The sequence below is a fragment of the Pectinophora gossypiella genome, chromosome 22, assembly GCF_024362695.1.
Source record: "Pectinophora gossypiella chromosome 22, ilPecGoss1.1, whole genome shotgun sequence".
Lineage (NCBI taxonomy): Eukaryota > Metazoa > Arthropoda > Insecta > Lepidoptera > Gelechiidae > Pectinophora > Pectinophora gossypiella.
Genome location: NC_065425.1, coordinates 11,687,079 through 11,710,147, shown reverse-complemented (window position 1 = coordinate 11,710,147; position 23,069 = coordinate 11,687,079). Strand labels below are relative to the sequence as shown.

The 23,069-nt window shown below is 39.7% G+C and overlaps 2 protein-coding genes across 6 annotated transcripts in view; one reads left to right on the top strand and one right to left on the bottom strand.

Annotated features, from left to right (window-relative positions):
- LOC126377240 (complexin) overlaps positions 1-23,069 on the top strand; it is a 450,369-nt gene that overhangs the window by 307,643 nt on the left and 119,657 nt on the right. The window lies entirely within an intron of this gene.
- LOC126377181 (uncharacterized) lies at positions 4,045-8,623 on the bottom strand. The gene is made up of 2 exons (XM_050024875.1): positions 7,632-8,623; positions 4,045-4,246 (listed from the first exon to the last, which is right to left on the bottom strand). Exons 1-2 carry the CDS (start codon positions 8,462-8,464, stop codon positions 4,234-4,236), a joined length of 846 nt encoding a protein of 281 aa, XP_049880832.1. The 5' UTR covers positions 8,465-8,623; the 3' UTR covers positions 4,045-4,233.

Here is a 23,069-nt window from a genome sequence, read left to right as displayed (position 1 = left end):
TAATACATCATATATTGTAAACCGTAATTTACTTTAATATTATGTTACTTGCTGTTACGGAACCATCATGGGCGAGTCCGACTTGCACTTGGCCGCTTTTTTAAGACTATATATGTTGATTTATTTTTCATTATTTCGCTGAGAAGTATTGATAATAAAAAAGCAAATTATTTTTTACCTTGTACGTATATATAGATATTAATAAATAAAAAATATATAAAAACCTAGGATATAAAATTAATTACATTTTATTAGGATTGTTACTTATTAGCAAGCAAATTGTTATAATTATAAAAATGTAGATAAAGAAAACTAACTTCGAAATTATTTTATTGAACATTAAAAACCGCGCAAAAAATTACTTAAAATTTTAAATTTCCAAAATGGTATTAGCTAGCTTAAAGCCAGCTTAATATAAAATTTTGAAATATTAATACCTATTATTTCTAGCTTATTCGATCCCACTGCAGGGCAATTGCCACGTCAAAAAAAACCCCTGTCTAATAAAATATTAAAAAAATATAATACATACCAGTTGATACTCGCTGTCCACATAATAGTACGGTTGTGGCGCACAAGTCATGATCCAACAGATCAAAAGAAATATACCACCAAATAACACCAAAAGTTTTTAACACTTTATCACACCAAGTTCACAAAGTTTATAGTTACTTATTGAAAATATTTTAAAACTTCTACTGCCACCCGTTCGTTAGACACCGGAGTACAGTAATGACAGAATTTTTGCAATTTTCATTACTTTACCTGCGCCTGCGCCTCCTGAGGGACCTCGGCTATCTTCGTGTTTATATTATCTGTCTTTATTCAGTATCCATCTCCATTGTCTCTATCTCATTGATAACGACCCGGAGAAAGTTGAAAAACCACGTGTTAATAACTGATTTTAGGAAGTCGTTTCTTAAAGACCCTTTGTAATAAACATCGTTAGGAATTAGTCATTATCGATGATATATTTGTTTGGAATTCTAACGAAGAAGTCGTGGGTGGGCTTGCTGCTTAGATGACTGACTGCGTTTTAAGTCTAGGGCCCTGTGCCTAGGTTTTTCTAGCAGCTACTTTTCCCCGGCTATACAGGTTGTAAGAAGCTGCAGTTGTTTTAGGCGGATGAGCCATTCGTTATGTAAAAAATGTCGATTCAAAGTGTAACAATGTTATGTAGCTGCAAGAAAAACTTAAGCACAGGGCCCTAACCAGTAAGTAACATAGTTACACTTTGAATCGACATTTTTTACATAAAGAACGTCTCATTCGCCTAAAACAACTGCAGCTTCTTACAACCTGTATAGCCGGGGCAAAGTATCTGCAAGAAAAACCTAGGCACAGGGCCCTGACCAGTAAGTAACATAGTTACACTTTCAATCGTCAATTTTTACATAACGAACGTCTCATCCGCCTAAAACTACTGCAGCTTCTCACAACCTGTATAGCCGGGGAAAAGAAGCTGCAAGAAAAACTTCGGCACAGGGCCCTAGACGTTCTTTTAAAAAGAAAAACATAAAATATTATTATACAATTGAGTAATTTAGCTGCCTAAATATCAATTCTCAGACAGTTAATCCCATGCATTCATTATCTTCTAAATAATCACTAACCTTATAATCACCTCTTTTGCAAAGTTACTGTTTAACTAATGAAATACCTATTTAACTTGCGTAAATTAATATAGAAAACTGTCTCAAAAGTTGTCTACTGGTTCTGCCTATCCTGCTCTAGAACATAGGCGTGAGTTTTTGAAGATACTTCACAACTATATCTCAACTGGGGTAAGATGTGAATGCATGGGATTAACTGTCTGAGAATTGATATTAGGCAGCTAAATTACTCAATTGCATAATAATATTCTATGTTTTTCTTTTTAAAAGAACGTCTATCCACCGTAGGATGAGCTAAATACCCACACCTCACCGAGCTTTCTGTTAGGCCATGATGAGTGGTGAGCCATATCGCCTATAATAACCACTATAATACATTTTATTTTTACGTCTTTTCAAGATTATATATAATCTTAATGTATTTTTGGTAGAATTATAAATTGACAGTCAATGACGGACTTTCCAATCTGCGTTCCCCAATAACACGATAGATGGCGTTGTATAGTTTGTTCTTTGTTTACATACATACACATACATAAACTCACGCCTGTTTCCCACCGGGGTAAGTAGAGACCATAGAATTCCATTTGCTTCGATCCTGACACACATTCCATTCCATTTCTTTGTTTAAATTTCTAATTTCATGGTTAGACATATGCATCTTTTATCTTTGTTTTTGAATATACATGATGAACCTTTTTATTACACCAAGGTACAATTACAACTTCCATCCATTATTATTCTGAACAAAATAAAGAGAAGCAATAAGTATAGATAGACCATCATTCTATTCTTAATATGATCCATTATATCAAGCAACAATTAGTTTTGTATATGCTTACATACATACATACATAAACTCACGCCCGTAATCCCTAATAGGGTGGGCAGAGCCACAAGTAATCAAAGACAACCTGCAGCCACTGTTGATACGATATCGTAAGCTGGATATGATAAACCTTATGGTGATAAGGGATCAACCTATCGCCCATAACATTAGCCCATCATGTTAGAGGACACAGTCCCTCTATACAGGGTGTTAGTTACATCGTAACGAAAACTTTGAGGGATGATTCAGACTATGATTCTGAGTTGATATCAAGTGGAATTTTCCGTCGCAAAAGTAATGGATAGGAAAATAATTTTAAAAAATAAAAAAAATCATGAATTTTTTGACAGGTAATTCCACTTGATATCAACTCAGAATCATGGTCTGAATCATCCCCATCAATATTCGTTACGGTGTCACTAACACCCATACCTACTTGTATGGCTACCTGTATGTACTTGTACGGGGTGTAAGTGACATCGTAACGAATACTGAGAGGGATGATTCAGCTGATTATTCTGAGTTAATATCAAGTGGAATTTTCCATCGCAAAACTATAGAATTGAAAATAATTTAAAAAAACTAAAAAAAATACATGATTTTTGCGACGGAAAATCCACTTGATATCTACCTACTCAGAATCATGGTCTGAATCATCCCTCAAAGTTTTCGTTACGATGTCACTAACACCCTGTATGCTTCTGTCATTAAATTACATTTTTGAATAATTATGTACCCCAGCAATGAGAAAATAGGTAATTATCACGTCAAAAGTGAACAACGCCATCTATCGTGTGTTTGGGGAACGTCGATTGGAGAGTCCCTCATTGGCTGCTATTAGTGTAGTAAAGGTATACTTTGTGATTTTGAATTCATGTTCATGTGGATCATAACAGCCTCCGTGGTCTAGTGGTAAGAGCGTTAGGCTCACGATCTGGAGGTCCGGGTCCGATTCCCGATGGGGACATTGTCGAAATCACTTTGTGAGACTGTCCTTTGTTCGGTAAGCACTTTTCACTTGAATCACCAGATTGTCCAAAAAAGTAAGATGATTCCGTGCTTCGGAGGGCACGTTAAGCCGTTGGTCCCGGCTATTAGCCGTAAAAACACCTCCACCAACCCGCAGTGGAGCAGCGTGGTGGAGTATGCTCCATACCCTCTCCGGTTGATTGAGAGGTCTGTGCCCAGCAGTGGGACGTATATAGGCTATTTATGTTATGTTTTGTTATGTTTGGATCATAGATAATTGATATCACGTGGTTTCCAGAATCTGTGCCTGGTAAATCAGCATAGGCTCGCCCCTATCACATGGGAGTTAAACATAGCCGGCAAGGAATGGGTATTATTATTAATATACAGCTCTGCCTACCTCTTTGGGGATACGAGCGATGTGCTATATTATATTATGTTACGCCTTTGAGAAGGTTTATCGACTTTTTACCATTCATTACATCTTATTGAAACATGGTATATCTCTGCCTAAGCCGTTAGGGTTATAGGTGTGTATGTATCGGGTTTAAAACTGTGTAGATTGCCCTTTTATAGTTAAGATATTATCAGAATAAAATGAAATTTAGTAAAATACAATAAAATACATACGAATAAGTTTCAATTATTTATTCATACCAAATAAAAATACATAATAAAGAAAAACCTTAAAACAAAGTGGGTTACTGTTGTATACAATAGAAATGAAACAACCGTTTAGTGGCACCGCTAGTTTATTACTGTCATACAAAGCAAACATGTGGTAGTGGTATGCACGCACACATACACATCACTCCTTCGACCTTAATTTGGAAACCTGGTGACAATAAAAATACAACTATTAAAAATACTTCTTATAATCTAATTTCTTTAGTCTAGGTCTTAACTGACGACGACCGGGCGACGAACCCTCCTCATCATGTACGTTTGGTCTAATATCATCAGACGGTGGGTTATGTGGCTCGTTCGTCATAGTTTCAGACACACTTTGTTCAACTTCCGCTATAGGTACCCTAGTATCTACAACGTCATTACGCTCATGCGCTTCGGCCCACTCATCTTCTCCCTCCTCCTCATCACATCGAACCACGTTCGAAGATTCGTCACGCTGCGACTGTAAGGGGTCAGTTTGTAGGTGAGTAGGAGGAGCGAGCGGCGGTGTCGGCGGCGCAGGCTCAGCCGGCGCGCATGGCGGCGGCGGCGCCGGCGCGGCTGCCGGCGGCAGGCACGGCGCGCCCGCCTCGCCACTTACATTACGAAAATCATTTTCATTATCCTTTAAATCACCTGTATATTTCCGTAACTGGTCTATATGACGTTTACAACTAACATTATATTCCTTAACAAAAACATCGTACATTCTGTTACCAATTTTTCTTTCTATTTTTCCTAACTTCCATATCTCCTTCCTCGCAATAAACCATCGTGACCATACTAACTCCCCTACGTTAAACTGTCTACTGTTACTTGACTTATCTACATTATTATCACATTCATTTTTATTATTGCAATGCGACCTAGGTAATACTAAGTCTAGTCTTGTCTTTAAGTCACGTCCAAACATAAGTTTGGCTGGAGAAACACCTGTGGAACAATGGTTTGTATTGCGATAATCTAATAAAAATCCTAGTAACTTTTCATGAATAATTTGTTTTGATAAATTTTCATTTAAAATACATTTTATCATTTTTTTACAGGTTTTTACGGAATTTTCCGCTTGTCCATTACTAGCAGGGTGGTAAATGGGTGATGTGACATACCGAATACCGTTACTCATACAAAAGTTTTCAAATTCTAAGGATTTAATTTTTACGTCATTGTCCGATACGATCGCTGACGGAATGCCAAATCTAGAAAATAAATCCTTTAATTTTCCGATCAACGCTCGAGTTGAGGTACCGCAGTCCATGCATAAACACTCTAGCCATTTACTGTACGCGTCTATAACAATCAAATACACTCGATCGGCTATGGTCATGTAGTCAATGTGCAGACGTTGCCAGGGCGCGGCGGGGCGCGGCCAGGGCGCGGGCGGCGCGCGCGGCGGCGCACTACGGTGCGCTGCGCACGCGCCGCACGCCCCCACCCAGCGCTCAATGTCCTTATCTATCGCCGGCCACCACATTCTAGCTCGCGCTGCACTTTTTGTTTTAACCACGCCGAAATGTCCTGAGTGTAATTCCTTTAACATTTGATCTCTAAATATTGAGGGAATCACAATTCGATGCCCACGGAAAAGACAACCGTTATCGACTTCTAAGTCCGTCTTGCAATAAAAATACGGTGCGATCGCACGACAATTTATTTTGCGCGGCCACCCGTGAGTCATATATTTCATAACAGTCAGTAAAACGTTATCATTGGCCGTCTCCTTTTTTATAAGTTCAAACGTGACCGGTGCGACGTTAACATCCATAAATTTTAAAAACGACAGGCCTTCATCTTCTAGATGTTTACCATAACTAGGCAGCGGGGACCGCGAAAAATAATCCGATACGACGTTACTTTCGCTATTAATATATTGTACTGTGTAATTGTATGCCGATAGAATAATTGCGTATCTTTGTAGCCGCGATGCCGTCATTACCGGTATTCCCGACTTTTTTCCAAAAATGGTTACTAACGGGCGGTGATCTGTTTTTAATATGAACGGTTCCTGTCGCCCATATAAATAATTGTGAAAGTGTTTAACACCAAATATAATAGCAGTCGCCTCCTTCTGGATTTGGCTGTAATTTCTCTCGCTTTGTGTGAGTGAACGAGATGCGAATGCAAGCGGCCTTTCCAGTCCGTTAGCATCAAGTTGCGCGAGCACGGCGCCGAGGCCGGTAGGACTGGCGTCCACCGTCAGCACCAGCTGAGCGTCCGGCTCGAAATGAGCCAGCACGCGCTCTGATAGCAGCTCGCGTTTCATACTTTGGAAAGCATGCTCCTGTCGCTCACTCCATTCCCACTCAGCCCCAGCACGTAATAATTCGTGCAGCGGACTTAACTTTGCCGATACATTAGGTATGAAACAGCGATAATAATTAACCATACCTAAAAATCTTTTTACCTCTGTAATGTTACTTGGACGTGGTGCGTGAGAAATTGCTTCCACCTTTTTAGGGCAAGTTTGCAAGCCGTTCTTGCTTATAATATAACCTAAATAAGTTACATTATCTTTAAAAAATTCACATTTTTCTTTTTGTAACTTTAGGCCGGCTTCGAATAATCGGCTTAAGACTTTACGTAACCGGTTCAAATGGACTTCTTTTGTGGGGCCCGTTATACAAATGTCGTCCAACCAACAGCTAACTCCATCAATACCAACTAATAATGACTCCATGGCGCGTTGAAAAATAGCGGGAGCATTCGCTAGCCCATACACCAGACGGGTGTATTTGAATAAACCTTTTGTAGTACTAATCGTAGTTAGTTCTTGCGATGACTCCGACAAAACAAACTGATTGTACGCGTTGCTTAAGTCCAGCTTCGAATAATGTTCTCCGCCGCATAATTTGGCGAATACTTCTTCAACGCGTGGCATGGGGTACTTTTCGATTTTTAAATCTTTATTTAAAGTAATCGAAAAATCTCCCGCGATTCTCACCTTGCCATTCTCCTTTAAAACAGGAACAATAGGAGTAGCATATTTTGAATATTCAACCGGCAACAATATTCCTAGTTCTACTAGTCGACATATTTCCTTGTCAACTCGATCTTTAAGGGCAAAAGGTACTGAGCGCGGCTTATAAAATTTAGGCGTCGCGTCGTCTTTAAGTTTTAATTCGACATAAAATTTATTAAATCGTCCTAACTCATCCGTAAATAACGTCGAGTAATCATGCAACAACTGCTGTACCTCTCCCTCGCACTGACCGGTATAAAAAATGTTTACATCTGATATAAAACCTAATTTAAATTTAGTCATAAAGTCTCGCCCTAATAAAGGTGGTCCTCCATTTTTTACTACATAGATTTTCAAACTTTCTGTCCTGTTTAAATAATTAATAGTCGAAACAAAGAATCCAACGGGCGAGATTCTATGACCATTATACAAACACATTTTCAAATCACCGTCATTTAACGGCATATTGGAAAAATGTGTCTTATACAATTTCTCAGATATAACTGTTGTCCCCGAGCCAGAATCTAGTTCCATTTGTAATGTAACATTATTAACTTTAACATCTAAAATAATTGGGGAGTAGTCCACATACCTTAGATTAAATACTTGACACTCCTTGCAATTGTCGCACTCGCTCTTCTCAGAATTTTCCGGAACGGAATTGATATTATGTATACGCGAATTTATCGATTTTTTACCACTGCACACTTTTTTAAGATGACCTATTTCACCACACACTTGACAACGATAATTTTTAAACCGACACTTAGCCGCGTCATGATTTTTTAATCCGCATACAGAACAACGGTGTACTCCTTTTGATCGGTCGACGTCACCCTTCGCTCCGCTGACCCGGTACACCGGTTCCTCCTTGACGTTCAGACCCGCGGCGCCGGCGCCGGGCTGGGCCCGCGCGAGCCGCGCACACGACATCTGCTGCGCCACTTCCACCGCCTTCGCGAAGGTGCACGTAGTTGCGTCCAACTCGAATAGTCGGTCCCGCTCGGGACCCGCATTCATGCCCAGCACGAATCTATCGAGTAGATGAGATTCCAATGCGCTGCCGAACTCGCAATGTACGATGAGCCCGCGCAGTCGCGCAACCCAATCTTCGACGCTTTCTCCCGTACCCCGTGTCGCCGCGTAAAAATTCGCTCTGTCAGCGAATACACTCCGCTTCGGTGTGAAATGACTGCTTAGCTTCTTAACTAGCTCGTCGAATTTGACATCCTCCAACTTATCAGGATGTACCAAATTCCGTGCCAAACGGTAGGTATCGTCGGATAACAATGTCAATAACAATGCACCTCGATTCCCATCATTGATGTTGTTTATTTTCACAAACTGTTCAAAACGTCCGTAAAATATCTGCCACTCTTGCACATTATGATCGAAATTAGAGATATTTCCGATAAAATTAGTCATTTTTTTATATATATTTTTTTTTTTTTACGCGAGGGTAGATAACGCACTTCGTCGCCAGCTGTTGTATACAATAGAAATGAAACAACCGTTTAGTGGCACCGCTAGTTTATTACTGTCATACAAAGCAAACATGTGGTAGTGGTATGCACGCACACATACACATCAGTTACATATCTTTAAAAAATATACTTAATATTAAGAAAGAAAAATATAAAAAATGTCCACTTAAGATACATAGAAAAAGAATTACGACTAAATTTAACATAAAAAAACTTAAAATAAACAATACAAATAAGAAAATGATTACTTACTACGCTAATCTATAAGTACATAAATGTGCCTTCAAACCTAGTAATAGGGCGCGGAGGCATAGCAAACTGCCCAACAAGTTGTACATTTCGCGTCTGGTACCTTCGGAAGAAGGATTTCACTGGAGAACTAAGTTTACCCGCCTTATATAATTGGCTTCCCAACGCCTCTCCCGCAAAATGCCTTACAAATATACTGCTAGGTCCAACACAAATGGCCAAAACATCACCCTCCAGGTTTAAACTCGCTTTATGCGCTGATGGAACGAGCGAAGTATCTATGGATATCTCGCTCATCGCGTCTTCGGAAGGATTCGTCTCATAAAGTTGGCTTCCCAACACCTCTTCCGCAAGATTTCCCATAAATGTGCAGCTAGGTTTGTCACAAGTTGCCAAAACATCCACTAGGTTTGAAGTCGCGTTGTGTGGTATTGACGGGATCGAGGCATCTATGGCTATCTCGCTAATCGTGTCTTCTGTAGGATTCGTTTTATAAACCTGCCTTTCCAACGTCTCTACCGCAAGAGTTTCCATAAATGTACTGCGAGGTACATCACAAGCCGCAGCTGACGCCCCAACATTGATATCTACATACTCAACTTGTGTGGTGTGTGAGGACGGACTATCAGCTGACTGTGACGACACAGTTGACTGTGACGACACCGCTGACTGTGAATACCCCGCTGACTGGCACGACTTCACTGACTGTGATGACGTCGTTGACTTTGACGACATCGCTGACTTTGACGACGTCGCTGACTTTGACGACGTCGCTGACTTTGACGACGTCGCTGACTTTGACGACACCGCTGAGTGTGATGACACCGCTGACTTTGACGACACCGCTGAGTGTGACGACACCGCTGACTTTGACGACACCGCTGAGTGTGACGACACCGCTGACTTTGACGACGTCGCTGACTTTGACGACGTCGCTGACTGTGACGACACCGCTGACTGTGAATACCCCGCTGACTGGCACGACTTCACTGACTGTGATGACTTCGCTGACTGTGATGACGTCGTTGACTTTGACGACGTCGCTGACTTTGACGACGTCGCTGACTTTGACGACGTCGCTGACTTTGACGACGTCGCTGACTTTGACGACACCGCTGAGTGTGACGACACCGCTGACTTTGACGACACCGCTGAGTGTGACGACACCGCTGACTTTGACGACACCGCTGACTTTGACGACACCGCTGAGTTTGACGACACCGCTGACTTTGACGACACCGCTGACTTTGACGACACCGCTGACTTTGACGACACCGCTGACTTTGACGACACCGCTGACTTTGACGACACCGTTGACTTTGACGACACCGCTGAGTGTGACGACACCGCTGAGTGTGACGACACCGCTGACTTTGACGACACCGCTGAGTGTGACGACACCGCTGAGTGTGACGACACCGCTGACTTTGACGACACCGCTGAGTGTGACGACACCGCTGACTTTGACGACACCGCTGACTTTGACGACACCGCTGAGTGTGACGACACCGCTGACTTTGACGACACCGCTGACTTTGACGACACCGCTGACTTTGACGACACCGTTGACTTTGACGACACCGCTGAGTGTGACGACACCGCTGACTTTGACGACACCGCTGAGTGTGACGACACCGCTGAGTGTGACGACACCGCTGACTTTGACGACACCGCTGAGTGTGACGACACTGCTGACTTTGACGACACCGCTGACTTTGACGACACCGTTGACTTTGACGACACCGCTGAGTGTGACGACACCGCTGAGTGTGACGACACCGCTGACTTTGACGACGCCGCTGACTTTGACGACACCATTGACTTTGACGACACCGCTGAGTCTGACGACACCGCTGAGTGTGACGACACCGCTGACTTTGACGACACCATTGACTTTGACGACACCGCTGAGTCTGACGACACCGCTGAGTCTGACGACACCGCTGAGTCTGACGACACCGCTGACTTTGACGACACCGCGGACTGTGACGATGTTGCTGATTGTGACGATACCACTGACTGCGGAGACTTCGACGGAACCACATCAGGTAAGTTTGGCAATCGATCGGTGTAGAGTACAGCTGCACTCACAATCGGTATACCGTCATCTGGTGTTGTCTTCATCGATGTTTTACACGGAATCTTATTTCGATTGGCGATATGTCCGTTAAACGCCGGGGCTTCAGCATCCAACGAATGTAATAAGTATTTTTTGTAAGTTCTTGAGTCCCTGGATGCTCTGATGCAACAGCACCGAAGTCGGTAGCACACGAAACACGCGGCCGTCTCATAACAGTCCAGCATGCCGATTAACTCCCACCGCATCGCTTGGATATTCAGCTCCTGGAGAAATGATAAGAAGGCATTTAGTGAATTTGTTCTCTCAACGCTAAATATTACACTTTTCTTTATTTTGACGTGGCTTTTTTGTAGATTTGCCGCAGCTGGCATTAACTACTTAGCCGGACAAATGGGGAGGGCTGAGGGCTCTCACCCGGTACAAAATTTAAGACAACAGGCCTGGGGCCTGTTTAATAAAACTTACAATTGTAAATTACAACGACAATTTGATGTTCATTACGTAGCTAATATGAAACTGCAAAATATTCGTGATCACACAGTCCGCAATGTACATTAAATTGTCAGTGTAATTTACAATTGTAAGTTTTATTAAACAGGCCTCTGAGGGTACCTAGTTGGGCGGGAAATCATCAACTCAGGGCATCGTCTAAAAGGAGTATATTTGAAAGAATTAATCGACCCCAGTGGGTTGATAGCGGTAAGCGCTGATTGAGGGAAACGTCGACCACGCCGGCGTGGTCGGTATCGGGGGCTGTTACACTATGAATTCAATGCAGTTAAAAACACTTAACAGCACATAAACACAACATAAAAGTCAAATACAAAATGAGTTAATGCATTTTTTCTTTCATTTCCCTCTAATTTTACTTATAAAAATTATGTTATTTTTTCAATCAATCAATAATACTTTATTGCACAACAACATATATAAAGTTTTTGTGGTAATCCTTTTGTACTAATTTAAAAAATAAATAAATAACATAGAAGCGGAAAAGTTATTCAATTTTAATTTTATTGAATATAAGATATCAAATATGAAAATTTCATAAATGTAAAATATTATGTCTAATAATAATCTATACTTTAAAAATATATTATAATGATACATACCAGTTGAAAATCACTATTCGTGTAGTAGTAGTTGTGGGGCACGAAAGTCATGGTTAGTTTTCAAACAACAAAAATGTTTAAAATCACAAATAATTGGCAATTTGCCACACTGAAGTTGACAAAAAGTAAATGTTAAAGAACTTTTACTGACAACCGATCACTAGAGACAGAAGGGTAGTAATGGCAAAATTTTGGGATATTTTATTAGGTTACCTGAATAATTATAATCCTTTCGTTACTCCCGCCATCTTGGTCCCATTGTCTAATTGATGATTACCTGGAGAAAGTTGAAAAAACTGGTTTTCACAAATGATTTGTTAATAGCATGTGGTATTAAAATGTTGCTAGGGATTAGTCACTGCATTATTGTTGATATAATGGTGATTCTGAATTCTTTCAAAGGGTTTTTCAACATTATCGAATTTCCAGTATTTTTAACCCATATTTTATGTAACAAAGATAATTTTTCAATTAGGTACTGTGCCAAATAACATTTCACCAGACAATCTATAAATTATCATACAATTTCGAACTATCATTTTGTAATGAAACGATTGATGAATATGGAGGAAGCAAGAGAAGAGTGTCAGAATCGAAGCAAGTGGAATCCCATAGTTCCTGCTTACCCCGGTGTGAAGAAGGCGTGAGTTTATGTATCATTTGACGGGAGAAATCACTCGCACAGCATTCGGAAATATTCCACATGTGAAGCGAAAACGAGAAAATACATAATAGGTATAAACATAAATAGCCCACAGGCGTCCCACTGCTGGGTACAGGCCCATTATAATATATATTATGTCATAAAAAAAATAATGGAAAAATTATAAGACCTATAATAATTATTGTATAATTATACGGGTATTTAATTAAAATGATTGTCTTCGGTATTTCATTACTAAGAATTTGCAGGTGAAGGGCTTTCCTATGCTCGTAATTATGAATCATAATAGGAGATTTATTCATGTATTAACATAAACCATAAACAGCCTATATACGTCCCACTGCTAGGACGCCCCCTCAATCAACCGGAGGGCTTATGGGGCATACTCAACCACGCTCCACTGTGGATTGGTGTTTTAACACTGTTGAGTGATGATTGATGAGGTTGGTAATCCACCTCACAACCCACACGATAGAAGACGAGAGCTGGGTGAATAGCTTGTGACAATGTCAACCTTATTGGTTGATATCCTTTATGGAAATTAACGTTCCCGCCGGTTACATTTTAGAATTCATAATAAAATTCTAAATTATTTTTGGCTTTAATCCTCAGTCTCACTTTACACTCTATATTATACCTGTACTTGTATCAATGTAATATATATATATATATGTATATATACTTAATGTGTTATTTTTATTTTGCGCACATAACACACACGACGCATTTTTACGATTATCTTCAATCAATCAATAAATCAATAGTACTTTATTGCAAAACAACATATACAAAGGACATAAACATACGAATAAAACATAATATTAGGCGGCCTTATTGCTAAACAGCAATTTCTGCCAGGCAACCTTAGGGATTGTGTCCTCTAACATGATGGACTAATGTTATGGGCGATAGGCTGATCCCTTATCACCATAAGGTTCATCATATCCATCTTTGGACTTCGTATCAACAGTGGCTGCAAGTTGTCTTTGATTACTTGTGGCTCTGCCCACCCCATTAGGGATTACGGGCGTGAGTTTATGTATGTATGTATGTAACCTTAGGGTGAAAGAAGATTATTCTTTGGAGCACGGGCTGGTGCAACAAACATTAATGATACCAACATAACAAAAAAAAGAATAATAAATAATATGTACTTATCTAAATAAATAATATAAATATATATATATATAAACATACACACATATATACACGCATACATAAACATACATACAAATAGCCTATACAATATAATTAATACATATAAGGAGAATAAGAAAACCACTTCCAAGTTATGCCTGCAGGAAAAGCGCCTTCACTCTTGCCCTTCATGCATGCCTATCTTCTGCATGCATTATTTATTATTTGTAAACATCGTCAATTAGTACGTTTACCGTATCCGCGGTTTCCTCTATCCGGGTTGTAGCTGAAAATCTGCCATTTGCTCGAAAGGGCAAAAACTTGCGCTGAGCTATGACCGTTTTGCGCTGCTACAGCACACATACATACCTGGCGTGTGTTAAACATTTTGTATGTGGTGTGTATTGTTGTTGATTTGTATTGTATGCATGTGTGACTGTAGACCAAATAAATGATTTATCTATCTATCTATTACTGGTGACAAGCTAATCTGTACTTTGTTTTATTTCAGGTAATTTCGAGTAAATGCCTAGCAGCACATAATGAACATCAACGTAAGTTTGATAATATTCCATGTATATCAATGAATAATTTTATGTGCAATTTAATAAGCTCCAATATTTGTATTGTATTACCTACATTGACAAACATACCACAGTTAACCCTATGTGGTACTAAATATGACATAGTAATCATCATCATCATCACCAGCCCATTAACGTCCCCACTGCTAGGGCACGGGCCTTCCTTATGGATGGATAGAGAGATCGGGCCTTAAACCATCACGCGGGCCCATTGCGGATTGATGGTTATTAACGACTGCTAATGCAGCCGGGACCAACGGCTTAACGTGCCTTCCGAAGCACGGAGGAACTCGAGATGAAAACTTTTTTTTGTGGTCACCCATCCTATGACCGGCCTTTGCGAAAGTTGCTTTACTTCAACAATCGCAGACCGAGCGCGTTAACCGCTGCGCCACCGAGCTCCTCAGTTAACCCTATGTGGTACTAAATATGACTTAGTATTAATGGACATCAATTACCTTCATTAATTAATTTATTTATTATCATGACCTACGCACAAGCTCAAACATTGCCCTGACAAATTATGCATATAATTTCACTATTGTACTATTATATCACAATCAAAATTCTTATACACTTTGAGGGACTTTCCAGATCGCGTTCTTTAAAAAAAATGCTGCTGTAAACCGTTATATAACGCTAATTTCATGAATTTCAGACATAACATAAAACATAAACAGCCTATATACGTCCCACTGCTGGGCACAGGCCTCCCCTCAATCAACCGGAGGGGGTATGGAGCCTACTCCACCACGCTGCTCCACTGCGGGTTGGTGGAGGTGTTTTTACGGCTAATAGCCGGGACCAACGGCTTAACGTGCCCTCCGACGCACGGAATCATCTTACTTTTTCGGACAATCAGGTGATTCAAGCCTGAAAAGTCCTTACCAAACAAAGGACAGTCTTACAAAGTGATTTCGACAATGTCCCCATCGGGAATCGAACCCAGACCTCCAGATCGTGAGCCTAACGCTCTTACCACTAGACCACGGAGGCTGTTTGCTTTTGGATATAAAATGATAACCCTTGTAATTGTAGCCAGGCACAACACATCTTTCAACTATTACTATTGAGAAGCAATAGGTAACAACATAATTCTGTACAAATCCAATGTCGAGCAATATTTATCTTTTACATTATTATTTTTATATATTATGCCTGTAGGGAGCGCTGGTAATTTCAAGAAAACCCCACAAAAACAATTGAATGAACTGTATTACTTAGGATATTAAATTAAATTACAAGATCCAAACATTGAGACGCGTTGGCTTGCTCGCGCTAGAGATGTGACTGACCATAAATGGTAGACTATTAGGTATGTCCCATACAATGCCTCTATGGTGTAAATCAAATTCAAATATATCTTTTTCAGTAGGTAACATTACACTTTGAATCGTAATTTTTTACATAACGAACGTCTCATCCGCCTAAAACTATTGCAGCTTCTCACAACCTGTATAACGGGGGAAAGGAAGCTGCAAGAAAAAGCTCGGCAACTCGTCACTAACAACCTCTAAAATCCAATAAGTACCCATCTTCAAGTTTAAACATAACTCGTCTGTAAGTACTTTACCAACGAATTGAATGAATGAAAAGTGAATAGCATCACTAACCCACTTGTGTGAACAAGGTTGTATATATAAATATCGATAACCAAAGCCGCCTGCAGTTTAAAGGAATTTTCGGCATTTTTCCGCGCGCGTAATGGAGTGAGCGCTAACGTCTGGCAATGCGACTAGTGATGTGACGCCTCTTTATCGATAATTGATTCAATATTTACTTTTTCTTAATCTTATCTAGCCATATTGATCCCAATGCTTAATGCTTTTTTAATTACTTTGTGGTCTCTAGTTTGATTAGACATTACTGGCTGATCACCAGATTGTCTGAAAGTAAGATGATCTGTGCTTCGGAAGGCACGTTAAGCCATTGGTCCCGGTTACTACTTACTCATTTAAGTAAGTAGCCGTTACATGAGCCATGTCAGGGGCCTTTGGTGGCTCAATAGTAACACTGGCGCCAGGGTTGATGAGGTTGGCAATCCACCTCACAACCCACACGATAGAAGAAGAAGATCCCAATGCTAGCCAAACGCATCTTGATACTTTCACTGTTCTCGACTCTGCGTAATACCCGGCCAACCTTTCCGATAAGGGTTTGAGGTCATAACCACCACTAACGCCTTTTTTTTTCTTTTAAAAAATATAAATACTTAATCGACACCCATATTGTTTATGCTGGTGAAAACTAAGAGAAGTTTACTACGATCGAACCAAATAGAAAACTCAGTTTGTAATTGTATCTCCGACAGAATATCGTCTCGATGTACCAAAACACATTGTCGTTGGCGTATATTTTCTTTTCGCGATATCATTTCTGTAGGTCTTTTTTTTGACCTGACTTATTGTAGATTTGCCGCAGATGGCATTAAGTACTTGGCTGGACAAATGGGGAGCGCTGAAGGCTCTCACCCGGTACAACGTTTAAGACAACAGGCCTGAGGGTGCCCAGTTGGGCGCGAACCTCGGCTCAGGGCGTCGTCTGAGAGGAAAAATATTTGAAAGAATTAATCGACCCTAGTGGGTCGATAGCGATAAGCGCTGAATGAGGGAAATCGTCGACCACGCCGACGGGGTCGGTATCGGGGACCTGAGATTTCTGTAGGAGAATCATGCATATCAACCATTGAACAACAAATAGTCATCACAGTAAATTGGCATTAGAGTTCATTTGCAAATGGTGTATAATTAGTAATACAGTTCAAGATGATTTAGTAATGCGTTTGTCAGCAAATCGTGTATACTCGTAATGTGTTCGTAATTTTAAAAATTATAAATTAAGGAAATTGTCTATAATATTACTGGGTTATTAGAGTAAGTACGTAATTAACATATAGACTATCTCTCTGCTAATTAAGTACCTTCATTATAATGTATTGTTAGTTTGAATACAAATGGACGTCAAAAAACAAATCTGCATAACATCAACCACTACAGAAGAATTCTAAAACTATATATTTTAGACTTTAATAACATGGCACATAAAAAAAGTATCATCATAAACAGCCTATATTTGTCCCACTGCTGGGTATAGGCCTCCCCTCAATCAACCGGAAGAGCATATGGAGCATACTCCGCCACGCTGTGGGTTAGTGGAGGTGTTTTAGGACTAATAGTCAGACCCAATGGTTTAACGTGCCCTCCGAATAACGGAATCATCTTACTTTTAGGCTCACGATCCGGAGGTCCCGGGTTCGAATCCCGGTGGGGACAAATCACAAGAATCATTTTGTGAACCCTAGTTTGGATAGGACATTACAGTCTGATCACCTTATTGTCCGAAAGTAAGATGATCCGTGCTTCGGAAGGCACTTTAAGCCGTTGGTCCCGGTTATTACTTACCGTTGTAGGTACTTAGTCGTTACATGAGTCATGTCAGGGGCCTATGGCGGCTCAGTAATAACCCTGACACCAGGGTGGATGGGGTTGGTAATCCACCTCACAATCCACACGATAGAAGAAGATCTTACTTTTTCGGACTTCAAGCCTGCGAAGTCCTTACCAAACAAAGGACAGTCTCACAAAGTGATATCGACAATGTCCCCATTGGGAATCGAACCCGGACTTCCAGATCGTGAGCCTAACGCCCTAACCGCTGAAAAAGTAACATCCTAAAAATATTGTTGATGTCACCTCAACTTAAACAGGGCTTCCTGAACTTTCAGCGGCCTCCATAAAAGCCACGTCCTCCACATTCCCTTATAATCGAACGTCCTGCATTGTTCTAAAGATTCTATCGCTCAATACCTATCGCGTCGCGCGGGAATGCGACCGCCTTAATATGCGACGGGCGGCAAATATTGGAGGCTGGGGCCCGGCGCAATGCTAGGAATTTTACTGGCGCTTTAAGACCAGTAAGGACGTGATAACGGTCGATAATTTCCATTATCGATAGATGCTCAGCACTATGGAATTTAATTTCAGTTGGGATGTTTCGTGATTTTCAATTGAGTATCGAAATAGATAAAATTAAGTTTTATTATTGAAAATTATAATGATTTATTTGTTATATTCGTTCATCATAGTTATTTTTGTTGAGGTGAGAACCCTACCCGGGTTGTGGACTCGCCTTCAGCACTCCCCATTTGTCCGGCCAAGTAGTTAATGCCATCTGTAGCAAATCTACAATAAGTCACGTCATTAAAAAAAGTTATATTTTCAGGGGAGGTAAACGTTTAACTTGCGTACCGTACTAACGTTTTCTCTAATTAATTCTTAATAATTCAACATTGATTTACCTATGTAGTAGTATTAGTAAAACTTGCTCTAAGTAATACTCTTGAAAGGTACCTGGCCATGAGTGTGCATTATTTTACTGCCAGATAAATCCTTCTTCAGTGCAATTAGTGCCCCTACTCCTCGCGAAGTTTAAGTCTCATGTGATAGGAGCGAACCTATTCTCATTAACGTCATGATCCAAACACAAATTCAAACCTGCCTACCTCTGCTTCGTAATGGCATTGAACTCGACATAGATGCAAGGTCAGACGAAGAATCTGAATTACAGAATTCAAGTCTAGCTTAGTTAATCATGCGGGACGATCTATCACGTCCTCAGGATTCCGTCACGTCTGGTTCCATTTAAACGACGGCTATAACCGTTACCCGATCACGTGGCTTCTTAGAAAGGCGAACGGCGGGTTACCATCCTTACTTGGTTGACATACCACTAATCCGCACCAAGCGCTTCGCTTCATCCTTCATAATGCGCACAGCCAAGGAATAGAATGGGCTGCCGGCGTCGGTGTTTCCTGACTCTTATAACCTGGGGTCCTTTAAATCACGGGTGAATAGGCATTTTCTGGGTAAGCTCGTTCCAACGTCGATCTCTTCTTCTTGTGGAAGCACGAAGTCAAGAGCAAACCCATCTTAATTTAAAAAAAAAGTCTTTATATAGGTGCAGGGGTGCAGGGTACTGATTCTGCCCTATTTTTATTATCCAAAGACTTTGAATTTAAAAAGAAAAATATGGGTCGGATTTTTCTTTCTAATATATAAAATGACAATGGCAATGTGGATTCGGTCCTCTGCACCAACCCCGCATAGCGATATGAAAATAAAGAGAAGTAGCAAAATTAAATTATATAATTTGCTAAGTAGATACGTTTATTTTCATCCTTTCTTTATATTTAAAATTATCTATATATTAGTTAAAAATAAATAAACGGATTTTGCCAGTTTATAATAATTAAAAATTAATGTATGTGAGGAAAACTTTAGAATTTAATAGGACAGATTGGGCGTCTATCATAGAAAATATCTTGTTCTTTATTTCTTAAAATTATTTAGCTACTTACCAAAAATAAAAATGAAAATAAATAATTAATATATTAAGTACTCCAGTTATAAAATATTATTATATGTGAAATAACTCGGAGGAGCTCGGTGGCGCAGCGGTAAACGCGCTCGATCTACGATTGTTGAAGTTAAGCAACTTTCGCAAAGGCCGGTCATAAGATGGGTGACCACAAAAAAAAAGTTTTCATCTCGAGCTCCTGCGTGCTTCGGAAGGCACGTTAAGCCATTGGTCCCGGCTGCATTAGCAGTCGTTAATAACCATCAATCAGCACTCGGCCCGCGTGATGGTTTAAGGCCCGATCTCCCTATCCATCCATAGGGAAGGCCCGTGCCCCAGCAGTGGGGACGTTAATGGGCTGATGATGATGTGAAATAACATTGTGAGAAAATAAAATCCATTATTATCGTTCTTAAACATCGCTGAGTCTACATATATCTATCCGCCACAATCGCATGTTCAAAACATTTATTTTATTCGAATAGATTTTATTGCATCGATAGCGAAACCGTTTGAGCTGAGCGCATCACTATATAACGAGGGGCGTGGCCTGCGTGTCGTCGCTATGACAACGGGATGAACTCGATCGCGACTCGTATTTGATCGCGCGATACATTATGGGCTTCCCATTTTATTTTTATTTTATTTTCATGGTATGTACGGGATATAAGTATGAAAGATATTGGTGTAAAGAGATTAGTGCAAAACTTAAATCGACTTCAAAATCTATCAAATCTGATGAGATTTCACAACAGAGACCTCACAACCCAAACGATAAGAAGAATTTCTCTTCTACCAACCAACCTCATCAACCCTGGTGTCATGGTTATTACTGAGCCGTCAAAGGCTCCTGACATGGCTCATGTAACGACCCACTTACATCAAATAAAAATGAAGAAATAATATTTTGTTGAATACCTACCTAACCTACAATGTTAGAATCCAAATTCATAAAAAGATATTTTAAAATATTAAAGTCGGTTTAATATTTTAAAATAAAAAGATATTAAAAATATTAAAAAAAAATATATTAAAAGTAAAAATATACTTAAAGATATTTTACAATATTAAAGTCGGTTTAATATTTTAAAATGTCTTTTTATTATTTACTTTTTTAGTTCAATCTCGCGTAGGTAACACTAAATATATTTAGTATTACGCCTATGCCCGATACACCCTTACCGTTTTCAAATTTACTTTAATTTACGCTCAAATAAACTCACGGGTATATACGAATTGAGGTAGTCCTAGACAGTTTTTTGTAACACAGTTCGCTCGACCGTGATAGACGGCGACGGCTGCTTGGTCTAACAGAAAGCTCGCCGAGGTGAAGATACTAAGTTCATCTTGCGATGATTGTACCTTCTACCCCGATTGGGATATAGTCGTGAGCTTGTGTTATGTGAGCTTGAATATAGAACTTATCCACTAACTTCGCGACAAGACCATTACACGAAACGGCGGCGCGACAAATCTAGCAGCCGCCGCGCGCGATGATCCTGCGATTCCGCCTTCGCATTCGCATTCGCAGCAAACTGCGAATTATTCGCGTTATCCCGCGACATCCGCGTTATCCGCCTAAACCCTGTTTATAACCTGAGGATTGGAGGCGTATAAATTTTTATATCGAAGGATCTGTAAGATATACGGACTTGGATACGCGCCGACTTATTTTGATTGCGTGTTGATAGATATAAATGTCTTTCTTTTCTTTTTTTATTTATTTATATTTCAGATTTTTGACGACACAAACTGTTTTTTTATAGTTTAAAATTATCTTAGGGTGAAAATATAAGAAGTTCTTTATGATAGGGCTAGAGGGGACTACTGGGAATAATTGAGTTTTGGCTCTGCACCTAGTTAGTTAAAGCGTGATTTTTTATGTGTACGATACATACTTACATTACACTTGATAGCGAACTCAAAATTTTATTTGAATTAATTTTATTCTCAACCACATTTCTCATTTAATTCACCCCGCAAATTCATTTCCATTTTACCACGCAATCAATTTTGATGGCGTGTCATAAAACTCAAAAATGTTTACATTACCCCTTTGCACAGCATTTCACACTCGTAACATACATACCATACATACATTCATACACTCACCCCCTCCATAATGCGAGGTCGAATCGTGTAGCTTAGTTTCTATATTGACCTACAGGGGCTTAAAATGGCCACATCGAAGCAATTCATATAAGAAAGCAATATTGCTGTTTGACATTTGTTTCTATTGCGCAGTTACTTTTATATGCGCAAATGTCTAATTGCAATATTGCTTTCTTAGATGAATTGCTTCGATGTGGCCATTTTAACCCCCCAGAACTTCCATCCTGTTACTGTTGATACTAACAACTTCTGTATATTCATAAATAGATTTTTGCTGCATAATGGTGCTAATTCCTGTAAACACCATCTAATTTTATTTTAAGTTATATCTGTCATTTTCTTATCCGCCACCGATCGTTATTCAATCAAATTGACAGTTTGAATGCCACCCGTTTCATCCACATGAATCAATACTTGTAAAACCATAAAAAAATAAAACAGGACCCATTAAAAAGCAACCGATCTCTTTGCCGCCAATTTCCGTGCCGCTTCCCCTATTTCCCGCGCAATATAGTTAACCCTTCGTCTATAAATATGGCGGCGCGACATATTGACGCGCGACGAACCGCGATATCGCGCAGGCACAGGCCGCGCGCGATGGAGCCTACTCATAATTGTATGGTTTCCTAAGAGCCACTGGAAATATGTTTTCAGTGGCGGGTTTACTACGTAGTTTTAGTAACGATATATTTCACGTATTTAAATAATCCCTGCAAGGGTTAAATAAGTCGATGACAGACAACTACAACCATTCTTGGCATACTTAATATTGATTTTCTTTTTGTGGGTGTATATGTATAGTATACACATCTGCCTGTCCCTTCAGGGATATTGGCGTGATGATATATTATCTGAGATTTCGCTTTATTTCTAATAATAAAGCAGCGAAAATACATCACGGCCCACACAGTAAGTCCATTCACTGTGATGTCGAGTCAAAATCCAATGGTTATTATTATATTTTCCATCATCATGACAAAAAAGGCAAGGGATTTTGAAAATAACCCGTGTATCGGAAAGTACTATAAAGGGTTTAGTAGATGCTGTTGTTCAAATATTCCATTGTTTAATTTTAAAAAAAAGTAACAATTAAAAAATAACATTTTGAAAATAAGGTTAACCATTCTAACAAAACAACTTCTTAAAACACGCACTCAAATAACAATATTATCAAATTCTCTTCAATCCAACATACAAAATCATCTTGAAAATAGAATTAATTTGTCCAACAAATATAAGTACTTTCTTAAGCC

Excerpts from the sequence above, each read along its gene's own strand:
- LOC126377181 (XM_050024875.1), bottom strand. The coding sequence starts at position 8,464 with ATGACTAATTTTATCGGAAATATCTCTAATTTCGATCATAATGTGCAA.